At 35.7% G+C, this 12,997-nt stretch overlaps 1 protein-coding gene across 1 annotated transcript in view; it reads right to left on the bottom strand.

The window, feature by feature from the left end:
* Positions 1-6,633: 6,633 nt before the first annotated feature.
* Positions 6,634-12,997, bottom strand: part of thsd7bb (thrombospondin, type I, domain containing 7Bb) — a 190,388-nt gene continuing 184,024 nt past the window's right edge. The window contains exons 27-29 of the mRNA XM_087273923.1: positions 12,203-12,395; positions 9,257-9,344; positions 6,634-7,082 (exon numbers count right to left, since the gene is read on the bottom strand). Of these exons, the coding sequence (XP_087130049.1) occupies positions 7,004-7,082; positions 9,257-9,344; positions 12,203-12,395 (360 nt within the window). The 3' untranslated portion in view covers positions 6,634-7,003. The remainder of the gene's footprint in view (positions 7,083-9,256; positions 9,345-12,202; positions 12,396-12,997) is intronic.

Here is a 12,997-nt window from a genome sequence, read left to right as displayed (position 1 = left end):
AATTTTTGTTATTTCCTGCATTAAAAAATTCTACAATTTAGAGTTTTTACATTTGTTTTTATTTTACAGCATGTTCGCTGTAGTGGACCACAGGAACGTTTTAGTTCGAAACAACCCCCAAACTCATACAACAAAACTGTACAGGATATGTCTGCAAAGGGATTTCAATCCAATATTAAGGTAACAAAAACTAAACAAAAGCTATTTTTCCTTTTGTATTGAAATTCCTGACACAGTTTAGTCTGAAAGAGAGCCGACAAAGAAGTTATGTTAAAACAAAGAAGTGATGTTAATCTAAAACAAACTCAACATAAAAGCGATTTAAAACTGATTGCCAATCTCTAATTATCTCTGAAACTGCGGTCACACTTGACTTTTCTCCCCATAGACTTCCATTCATACGCACGAGATTGTGTCAGACCTGAAACGCAGGGTCATGCGTTAAGCTTCTTGGTGAACTCGGAAGTGCGAAATCGCATCACTTGACTGCGCGAGACCAATCGAGGATCAAAACATGACCTCTCTGGACAGAAATTTAAAACATTAAACAATCGCTTGCTTTTTTAATGTCTAATAATCTTAATTTAGAATTTATCGCATTATAAAACTCTAGTGTGACCGCAGCTTAATTCTCTAATTGTGTGATTGTCAGACTCTAAATCAGAGTCTCCCTCAACTACCAGATGTATAACTATCTTAATATTCCTCTCTGCTTCAGTTCTGCCCCTACAACATGCAGTCAATAATTACATTAAGATGGTCCTGGTGTCCACTATAGTTGACATTGAAAAAGGCATGATTTTTTGAAACAAAAACAAGTTAACAGCTTTCAAAGCTAAATGTATTGTTCCTGACACTTTAATAAACAAATATAAATGTAATAATAATAGTAAAAACACATTTAAAAAGCTACATTTTTCATGCCTTTCTCCTTCCCATAAAACGTGCTTGTTTGTATGTCGGCCATTTTGGATGCAGTGTAAGAAGTGGTTTCTAGCATGCCAGCCAATCAAATGACATATCACTAGAAAGCATAGGGGGTCCTCTGAAAAGTACAACAGAGGACAGAGTAGCTCAAAGAAAATTCATGAAAACACAATGTCCACAACATAGGACACGCGTCAATGGGCGGTGTCACAGGAGGAAATGATTAAAGAATGAAAATAAGATTAAACTAATTTAAATTAATAAGTAGAAAAATAGTCTAGGTAAATAAATCAGTACAGTATTTAGTAGGACAAAATTAATTGGATTAACTTAATAGCAAATGCAAATAATATTTAAAACTATTCTGAAATAAAATTATGTTTTAACTATTTTGTTAAAATAGTTAAAATTATGTTAAAACTATTCTGAAATAAAAATGTTAATTATGTAGCCCACATAATAAATAAAAATTGTACAAATAATGAATACTGTATATACAATTTTGTTGAAATGTCATAGTTTGTATTTTCTTTCCAATATTTTGCATGAATTTAATTGTATTATTTCTAAAGGTGTTCTGTGACTAAAATATTATTTTAATAAATATACCTGTTTAATACATCTGTTTTGTTCAAATTCACCATTATATATTACCCACATTCACTGAAAAAATGGATACAAATATTCATGTTCAAAATGGGGTGTACTCATATGCTGAGCACTGCATATAATAGTATTCAATTTATTTAAATAATTATTTAACTTTATAATAATATAAAAAAACATTCCTATAGTTATTAGATTCATATACATATAGATAACCCCAAATATAATAAAAAATTAAAATCGGATTAAACAAACAAATATTAATTAGGTTAAATTTAATACAAAATAGATATAAATTAATAAGTAAAAAAGTAGCCTAATTAATCAGTACAGTATTTGATAGGACAAAATGTATGGGAATAACTTAACAGCAAATAATATTTAAAAACCCTTCTGTAAAATGTGTAAATATGATATTATATAGAAGACTTTTAATCATTAAGTTGCAGTGAGGGCATTTAAGCATGAACAACATTCTCAGAAACTGGTATTTACTTTGGATGCCCTAGATATTCCTCGTTATTTATGTGTATGTTTTAAAGCAGTGGTTCTCAAACTGTGGTACGTGTACCTCTAGTGGTACGCAGGCTTCCTTCTAGTGGTACGCGGAGAAATGAAATATGTCATGTACATGCTACACACATTTCAAAATTTATTAAAAATGATGTATATAATATGTCATATATGACATATAGCCTATATTTCTGAGGTAATCTGCCACTTTTTTTTTTAACTGTGCAGAGTTGTAGCTGCTTTACTGGGCCTACTACGCTACTGTATTTCAATACTGCTCATTTTGGTGGTACTTGGAGAGACAATTCTTTTCTGAGGTGGTACTTGATGAAAAAAGTTCGAGAACCACTGTTTTAAAGCATTATATCAGCATAACCCAAACCTCAGCCAACTGTGTTTTCAATGATTGTGTCCTACTGCCCCCTACTGCTCCATAGACACACATGCAGCTGCCCGCCACCTGTGTTTTCCTCATCAGATCTCATCTGTTGTAACTAATGCACAGTCTAATTACAATTCAGGAGAGGAATATGACAATCTGGGCGAAGTTGGCTCGGCGTGTTGATGCTGATCAGAAATGACAGCAGCTCCGTTCCAGAACCAGAAAAGATAAGAAAGAAATCGAAAAAAGAACACTACCAGAAATGAAGTCTCTCCTCTTCTCTGAGACTCAGAGATTTATTTAGAAACCACTCTGAGACACGGATAGAAAATATTCACAGCGTACACGTTTACAAAAGAACATGGCACAACCTTTTCAGTGTTTTTAAATGCAGACCAGGGTGATTCAAAAGAACTGTTTAACACCTAAAGGCTTCAAACAGGGAGGCTAGTTTTAAAGGCTATACAGGTTTTTAAAACACAATTATGGCACTTGATATGGCACTAATTTAGTGCATTAGAAATTATACCCCTTCTTTAGGGATTATTAAAGGAAAAGTTAAACCAAAAAAGGAAAATATCCTCATTCTTTTCTCAGTCTCATGTGGTTTCAAACTCATTTTTGAATTTTGGCTCATAAAGATTGCACATGCAAAAACCTCTAAGTGAAAATTTCTTCTAAAATAAACATTTTTCATAGCCTACTATGTTTATGTTCAGTTATTTTACTTTAAGGGAATGAAAAGAGCATATTCTTTGTGAAACAGTTGAACCTACACTACTAGTCAAAAAAGTTTGGGGTCAGTAGGATTTTTAATTGTTTTAAAGTAAGCTTCTCTTGCAGTCTTCAGAGTCACATGATCCTTCAGAAATCACTCTTACACTCATTCATCCATTTTACTTTTCAGCTTAACTTTATTAATCAGTGGTTTTCAAAGCGGAATGCACCCCTAACTTATCCAGCATATGTTTTACACAGCGGATGCCCTTCCAGCTGCAACCCAAAACTGGGAAACACCCACACACTCTCATTCACACAAATACACGAGGGAAAATTTTGCTTACCCAATTCATGCAAACTCCAAAACTAAATCACAACTGACCCAGCCAAGGCTTGAACCAGCGACCCTCTTGCTGTGAGGCGACAGTGCTACCCACTACGCCACCCCACTATAACATTAATTATTATTATTATTATCATCATTATTAATGGTAATAGTAATAAAAGCAATAATGACTGGAGTAATAATTTGATATGAAACTAAATACGCAGTTAAAAATGTAATAAATATTTAACTGTTTATTTTACATTTAATAAATTCCACCTTGATGAACACAATAATTTTCTTTAAAAAATAAAAAAATATTTTGAGTCAAAACTTACTGAACATCAAAAACATTGCTGTGTATGTATTAAAGCACTGGTACCAGTGCCAAAGACTTTTAAAGATGGTGCAGTAATACCTGACTGGTTAAAGCTGAACATTTATTAATAATTTTACAAGTTTTGACTCTTAGAAATGCAGATTTCTCAGCGCCAATGGCCTAGTGATAAGTATGCTGACATATAGGACTGAGGTGCTCACGGCGACCAGACAAACTATCTTTACAGTCCTATTCATTCATTCATTCATTCAATCATCCATTTTCTTTTCGGCTTAATCCTTTTATTAATTAGGGGTCACCACAGCGGAATAAACCACCAACTAATCCAGCATATGTTTTACGCAGCAGATGCCATTCCAGCTGCAACCTGTCACTGGGAAACATCCATACTCACTCATTCACACACATATACTGCGGACAATTTTAGCTTACCCAATTCACCTATCGCACATGTCTTTGGACTGTGAGAAAAACCAGAGCACCGAGAGAAAACCCAGGAAGAACATGCAAACTCCACACAGAAACGCCAACTGACCCAGCCGAGGCTCGAACCAGTGACCTTCTTGCTGTGAGGCAACAGCACTACCTACTGCGCCACTGCGTCGCCCCAACTAAAATACAATTAGAAATAAAGAAAATGTAATGCAGATCTGGCTGTAATTGAGTTGAGAGCAACAGGACCATGAGTTGAGATCCAGATGTAAACCTCTTTCAGTTCAAACAGAGCAATCACACATTTAGATGTTTAAATCAAGCCAATCCCAACCTGCCAAGTGTGAACACACTCTTAAATAAAGGTTTCTGAGAATGTTCAGAAATGTTCAAAAATTACGCAAACACATTTTCTTACATTTTTTTTGTCTTGTTACTAGTCCACATATCTAAAAATGTTTCAATTAAAATCCATTTTCTAGACAAGCAAAACCGGCTGTCTTGTTTTAAGAAATAATATTTCAAAATTAAGTAAATTTTTTTTACCTTAATACAAGCTAATAATGAGGAAAACAAAATATTCTAGTTTTTCCTATTGGCATACGATTTTAAAATTTTTTTATATTTTGCTTAACCCATTAGCAGATTATTTTGCTTGTTTTAGGAAAACACTCACTTAATTTTGACATTATTTCCTAAAATGACAATGTTTTACTTCTAGAAAATGTTTCTTCAATCAAGAATTTTTTAGATATTTGTACCAGAAAAAAAGAAAAAAAAATCTAAGTAAAAAAAGCATTTTTTTCTGCAGCGTATATGGGGCCATAAATATATAAAAAGTCATTACTGTTTGAAACAACATGAGAGTGAGTGAAGAAAAAATCCTTAAAGGGATGGTTCACCCAAAAATTAAAATGCTGCTATCATTTACTCAGTCTTCACTTGTTCAAAACCTATCTGAGTTTCATCTGTTGAACACAAAGGAGGGTATTTAAAAAAATGCTGGTAGCTGTTGCAATTTTCTTCCTACCCAGACTACCTAGTTTTTCACAATTTGTTTGTGATGTTTTCCGATAAAAATAAGTGATTTTGTGGTGGTAATTTCCAGAAATTTGCGGTCAATTTTGCGATTAAAAAAAGAAAAAAAATTATATTATATTATATTATATTATATTATATTATATTATATATTATAAGGTAGCCTACTATGTTATCTGATACAAAAACAATGACACAAATCATAAAAATGAAGTTTCTAAATGTCAAGACAAGATCTAAAACAGATCTAAAACAGTAGGTATTAAGCCAAAGGAAGGTTGTGTAACTAACTTTTATTCACAATCTTACTTTCTCTCAGATTTCACTCCCCGGAGCATAACATCATCTACCTCACTCAGGACATGCGTTAGGGCATGGGTGGGCAAACTCGGTCCTGGAGGGCAGGTGTCCAGCAGAGTTTAGCTCCAACTCTAATCAAACACACCTGCTTATAGATTTCTAGTGATCTTGAAGACACTGATTAGCATGTTCAGGTGTGTTTGATTAGTGTTGAAGCTAAACTATGCAGGACACCGGCCCTCTAGGACCGAGTTTGCCCACCCCGTGTTAGGGCTTCCCCTACTGTTATACACCTACAACACAGGTTTCCGTAAAACTTGTCAATGGCAGGAAAGCGTTTTCTCTGATTAACTGCAGGAAAAGAGGGAAACGAAAAAAATTATAAATTTTACGCACACTATAATACCAGCCATACATGTAAAGCACAAATAATGTCCTTCAATTCGGTCATGTCCAGCAGCCGTCATCCTTGAATTAACCTCCATCATTGTAAGCTGCTTGCTTTTCTGTCTGTTCCACTGCTCCATTTGTTAGATGTTTGCTCTAACTTTCTTTTGTGGTCTGAAGTGCGTCACAAAACGCCCAATTTGGGCCACAGGATATCCAATCTAATCTTATTGACTTCACATGTAAATCACTCGTGCTTTATCCTCGTCTAATACTCTCACGGAAATCCCGGTCCTTAAGTAGTCTCCACCGCATCCCTCCCAGCTCTTGAAGTATGTCGAGCGCAACTCAACCTCACCTCTTTTCAGATACGTCCTATTCAACTCAACCCCATCGCCCTTGAGGTACGTCGCACGCAACTCACTCCCACTGCTCTTCAGGTACATCTCACACACATGCCCCCACCGCTTTTCAAATACATCGCGCGCACACGCCCCCAATGCTCTTTAGATGTTTTGCACAATTTTGCAAGACCGCAATCGTGGAATTGCGAAAAACTAAGGGTTTTGCCTAACATTCTTCAAAATACTTCTCTTTTGTTCAACTGAAGAAAGAAACTAAAAAAAAAATCACATGATGAAGAATAAACGATGAGGTCATTTTGATTTTTGGGTGAACAATCTCTTTAAAAGTCAACAGTTCTTTTAACATACAGAAAAATGTCATTACAATTAACAAAATGGATGACTAACACACACACACACACACACACACACACACACATCGGCTTTTGCACACACACGCACACAAACAGACTGACAGACACACACTCACTCACGCTATGGTACATTCGGTTGATGTTTTGTCCTCTCTGCAGTTCTTCAGCACAGCCTCTGTTTCAGTCTTTGTGCTGTTTAAACATCAGTTCTCCATCTGGCTCAGCTTGTGTGCTGCTATAAACGTTGATGTTGTGGCCTGAAGGAAAGCAGCCGTTTGTTTTGACATGTTTCAGGATTGCATACACATGCTGGACTCACATATCCATGTCTCCATCATACGCCAGAGCTAGAGCCTTCTGTGGACTGCTGCTGGGACTGTCCTCGGGGTTTTTACTGAAACAGAGCACGTGCATTAACAGTGCTTTTTTAAAGAAGTCTCTTATGCTTTACAAAGCTACATTTACTTAATGGAAAATACAGAAATATTGTGAAATATTGCTATGTTTTCAATTTCAATATAATTACAAAATATAATTTATTCCTAAGATTTAAAGCTGAATTTTTAGCATCATTACTTCACTGTTACATGATCCTTTCAGATTTCTTTACTTTTATTATTATTTCTTATAACATCAATTATGAAAACAAGCATGATGTACACTGATGTCTGTTAAATAATGGTTTCCATATTTCGTGATTCTCAAGTATTTTCTGTTTATTCGTGTTTGTGAATTGCATTATGGTAGCTTGATCTCTGCTCTGTCGACTTTTGATGGTGAAATTTCAATTCTGCAATTTAACAGTTACTTTTATTGAAATTTTAGTAAATAATATAATTACAAGCAATAATATAGAGAAACAAGTCTGCAAAATAACAGAAAAATACACTGGGAGTTTAATACAATGTTTTTGTACTGTCATTTACAACACCAACCCAGACAATATATCACTTTAAGCTATTAGTAATGTTAATAAAACTAACATTTTCAAACCTTTTAAGGTTACAAGTTGTTTCAAGAAAGATCAAAGATCCCATAATGGTATTCAAAAGCATAAAATTAGACACAAAATAAAAACACAAATCCCAAAATACGGCTATATATGAATATAAATTTAAAAAATGCTAATTTATGGATATTTTTTTACAGTCACTGGTATTTAAAAATGGTTTTAATGGTATAGCGATGATGATTTTTATTATTATTATTATTATTATTATTATTATTATTATTATATGTAGCATTATTATTTATTTAATTTATAATCTAATTGTATATAATATAATTTAAAATAGTTTAATACCAAATCACCATTTACATTTTGGGAGAAGACTTTAGTACACTGTAAAACCCTAAAAGTAAAGGTAAGTCAAACCATTTAAGTTCAAAAACAAATCCAAATGAGTACTGTGAATTTAATTCATTAGAGTAAACAAAACAATTTGAGCACAGTAAAACCCAATAAATGAAGAAAATTCAAACCAACTGAGTACTGTAAAACCCAAAATGTTAAGGCAACTCAAACTGTTTGAGGAAACCGATTGCTACAAACCATTTGATTACAAAACAAATCTATAAGAGTACTGTGAACTTACTCTTAAGTTGACGTAATGAGGTATTTAATTAACTCATTACCTTCAACACTGAGTTTAACTTAACTTTCAGTCAATTTTGAGTTACCTACACTCATTTCATTTGATAAAGCTGACTGTTGGGTTTTACAATGTAATGATCAGGGGCAGATTTAACCAATAAGGAAGGTAAGCGCATTCTTAGGGCCCCTAAATAAATACCCAGAAGTATAAGGTATACCTATAAATTACATTTTAAGATATTTTATACGGTCAGGGTATAAAAATGTATCTGAATGTAAGTATTACATCTGTGCAAATATGTTATATGTTATATCTGTGCATTAATTATTTTCAGTTGTAAAATCATTTTAAGAAAACAAATCATTTAAAAAGTTTTATAAGATGTTTTACATGTCACTATTTTGCATTAAGATAAAATGTAGAAAAGGATAGAAAATCTGCAAAATAAATTTCAGTTAAAAGTACAAATGGTGCATTAGGACTTTTGGGCCCCATTGGCTGGAGTTGCTTAGGACCCCTAAATCACTAAATCTTCCCCTGGTAATGATGCAAAAAATGTAGGATCTTAGATAAAAAAAAGATTTTATTTTTGTCTCCAAACATTAATCTGATCAAAAATCTTAAACTTTTCACTTCCATTGAATACATATGCAAATATGTAAATCTGTACACCATATCCGAATTTGCATCATGATTTGTTGCAGTTTAAACTTCTGCCACTAGAGTGCAGAGCAAACATAGTCATCTTCCAACTGACATTTACCAATTAGAGAGTCATAAATGATTTTGTATTGCCTAAAAACATATGCTAGTGGTTTATTTAAGGGATAATGTTCAGTCAGTTAATCATGAGCACAAAACAAGCAGGCAGGAGGGCAATTAGACCCTGATTGCTTTATTATAAGAGAATAAAAAGACCGTAGAGGAATATGAACATTAAACTAGCAAAAGCCAAGTGAAAAATCAGCCTCACCACAGCAGGAAGGACATTACGATGAGGAGAAGGATCACAACAAACCCGGCCGCCATCAATCCATATACCCACAGCTTTACACGCCCATCTGTCAATCAAAACACACATTACCAAAGTGGCACTTGTTAATCATTAGGGCTTCACTATTGTATTGAGACCCTAATTAAATTATTAGGATTTTCAGATATCATCATCGTGATGCCTAAAAGTGATCTGTAATCTGTAGTGACCTGTAGAGTCTATAGTGTTACCAAGGCTTGCTGCTTGGCCACTTTTACCAAAATGGCTGTAACTCTTAAATTAAATTAAACATCTTTTTCAAATTCAGAATACTTATGTAGGATCTCAATCAGAATTCACAGTAAAACAATTGTTTAGTCTGACCATATGTATAATATAACATGGCTATAACATGAAAAAAACTTTGCCTTGAAATTGGGCATGCAGTATCTTCGTCTGAGGTGTCGGTCATATCTATGAGGGCACTGGTTTACCTCGAGAAACATGGACGCCATTGGCCAATGAAATCAAAGCCCCTAATAGTCAAGAAATGCATTCTGAAATGTTTATAGGGAGCTGTGTTTACATTATTCTCATGATATAAAAGCCAACTCACAGGACTCTACTCTCTTCTTCATGAGCATTTGTGTGAATATAATCTATAAAGCAGCTTAATCTGCTGTTAACAACTAGCCTAAAGTCAGTGGCGTAGCGCAAAATGCGGTGGCCCCCCTGCAGGGATCACTGACGGGGCCCCCTGATTAAAGGGTGGGGGGGAGACAATGCGGGGAAGCGATCACAAATTGAGGAGCGGGGAAGGGGGGCCGGGTGGAGCGACAACGCGGGGAAGCTTTCCCAAACTGAGGAGCGATCACAAACCGAAAACGGCGAGAGCGTCAAAGTAGCCGGAAGTCATTAATTTTCAATGAGAACCAGCGGCGAGGAACAGCGCGGCTCGTCTTCTCCAGTGTGAGCGTCGAGGAGAGTTGAAATCAAGTCAACTTTATGGTAATGAGCTATGACGCTGTCCGGCAGCAAGCAATCAGAATGAAGTAGTCCATCGCTTGAGAGGAGTTCAGAGAACACAGACCTGTGAACTTTGGTTCCGACCACAGTTGTTTCCAAGGGTTTGATTATTGTGGTTGCCAGATTTTCAATTATTGAAAATCAAGACGACGCGGGTCCCATTTATCATGCGGGGGCCCCCCGCGGTGCGTGCCCTGCGGGCCAAGCTACGCCTAGAATGCTTTCTGCTGTTAAAAACTATTAAAGAGCGTCACCTGTTGTTAAAAACTAGCCTACAGCACCATCTGCTGTTAAAAACTAGCTTAGAGCGCCATTTGCTGTTAAAAACATGCCTAGAGCACCAACTGCTGTGAAAAACTTGCTTTGAGAGCCATCTGTTGTTAAAAATTTCCTTACAATAGTGCCATCTACTGTTAATACTAGCCAAAAGCACCAACTGCTGTGAAAAACATGCCTTGAGAGCCATCTGCCTTTAAAACCATACCTACAGAGCATCTGCTGTTAAACTAGCCAAGAGCGCCATCTGCTGTTCAAAACTAGTCGAGTGCGCTATCAGCTGTTAAAAACTATGCTAGAGCATTATCTGCTTTTAAAAACTAGTCTAGATCGCCATCCCCTGTTAAAAACTAGTGTAGAGCACCAACTACTTTCAAAAACTAGTTCAGTGCGCCATCTGCTGTTAAAAATTAGTCTAGAGTGCCATCTGCTGTTAAAAACTAGTCTAGAGCACCAACCGCTGTTAAAAAACTAGTCTAGTGCGCCATGTGCTGTTAAAAACTAGACTAGTGCGCCATCTGCTGTTAAAAACTATTCTAGAGTGCCATCTGCTGTTAAAAACTAGTCTAGTGCGTCATGTGCTGTTAAAAACCAGTCTAGAGCGCCATCTGCTGTTAAAAACTAGAGTGCCATCTGCTTTTAAAAACTAGGTGCATCATCTGCTTTTAAAAACTATTCTAGATTGCCATCCACTGTTAAAAACTAGTCTAGAGCACCAACTGCTGTTAAAAACTAGTCTAGAGCACAATCTGCTGTTAAAAGCTAGTCCAGGGTGCCACCTGCTGTTAAAAACTAAGCTAGAGCATCATCTGCTTTTTAAAACTAATCTAGATCACCATCTGCTGTTAAAAACTAGCTTAGAACAACACCTGCTGTTAAAAACTTGCCAAGAGCACCATTTACTGTTAAAAACCAGGGCTGCATCCGAAACCGCATACTTCCATACTATATAGTACGCTAAAATCAGTATGCGAGCCGAGTAGTATGTCTGAATTCATAGAATTCGAAAATGAGTATGTGAGAAGTTACCGGATGACTTACTACTTCCGGTGAGATTCTGGAGTGCACATCTCATGCACGCTGCGCTATCCCATAATGCTCCGCGAGAGAATTCATGAATGGAAGTGAAGCAACGCAACTGACGCAGGTAGGTCACGTGACCATGACAAAATGGTGGATGTAGTACGTCCGAATTCCGTTCATACTTTTCACATTCATACTGTATAGAACATACTTTTCTAACAGCCGAGTGATACGTTTAAATTCAAATGCAGTACCTACTGAGTAGTAGGCGGTTTTGAACGCAGCCTAGGTTAAAGCACCATCTGCTGTTAAAAACTAGGTTAGAGCGCCATCTGCTGTTAAAAACTAGGTTAGAGCGCCATCTGCTGTTAAAAACGTGCCTAGAGCGCCATCTGCTGTTTAAAACAAGACTAAAGAGCCATCTGACTTTAAAAACGAGTATAAAGCGCCATCTGCTGTTAAAACTAAGCTCTGCATCAATTCAAGAGAAAATAGTGATGCATTCTGAAAATCTCTAGATCAATGCAAAATAATTTTCTTGTTTGCATTTTTACCACAGCTGTAATGTGCAGGCAGCATTGCTTTAGTGTACACTACAGAACTGTTGCAGTATTGCAGTACCAGGTCCGAGAGGCTGCAGAGTCCAGTCCTTAACATGTTTATTGTTTCGAGTGTAATCTGGCCTCAGTCGGCCCGCAGTGCTCTTCACATCTGCCTTCTTATGGTCCAGTCCTGGGGTTCTGGTGCAGTAATCGAGGAACCCGTGAGACGTCATGACCTCTGTGAAGCCCTTCTCACATCCGCAGACTCCATTCTGACAGAGAGAAACACAGTCACACGAGACATCATTATACTGAAGGGTTGCGTGGTGACAGCTGGATACTCAAATGTGCTGCGTTCTTCATATGCAGACATACAGCTGTTAGGAGCATGGTGTTGGAGGCTGAGATGAGGTTGTAATATGTGATAATGAAGGTATTTACATCTCACCATAACTGGGTGAGACACTATCGTCAAGTCAGATGATACAAAACCGAGTAAATTCTGCATCTATCAAAGCTCAGAATATAGCACTAAGAGATTTAACGTTAATTAATTAGGTAATTGACAAACAGCTTATATTCTAAGAAAAACAATATCATTCACAACTGATAATTTATATATTATAATACATGCACTAGGTGATTTATGCAACATTAATTTATTAACAATTATTAATACAATTTTGAAGTGATCCAACAAATGTATTAGCATGTTATTTATTAACATTTTCTTGTTTAATGTATTATTATTTTTAAATTATTATTATATAATAAAATAATTTTGAGTTGTATGTTAATATAAAAATAGTTATGAAAATCCCATGCATTAAATTACAATAAAAGTAAAAAACTAAGATTTTTATAGTTGTTTAGT

Source organism: Danio rerio, chromosome 11 (assembly GCF_052040795.2).
Source record: "Danio rerio strain M-AB ecotype USA chromosome 11, GRCz13ab, whole genome shotgun sequence".
Lineage (NCBI taxonomy): Eukaryota > Metazoa > Chordata > Actinopteri > Cypriniformes > Danionidae > Danio > Danio rerio.
Note: the sequence above shows the minus strand (reverse complement) of the source record. Positions and strands in the feature narration are given on the sequence as shown.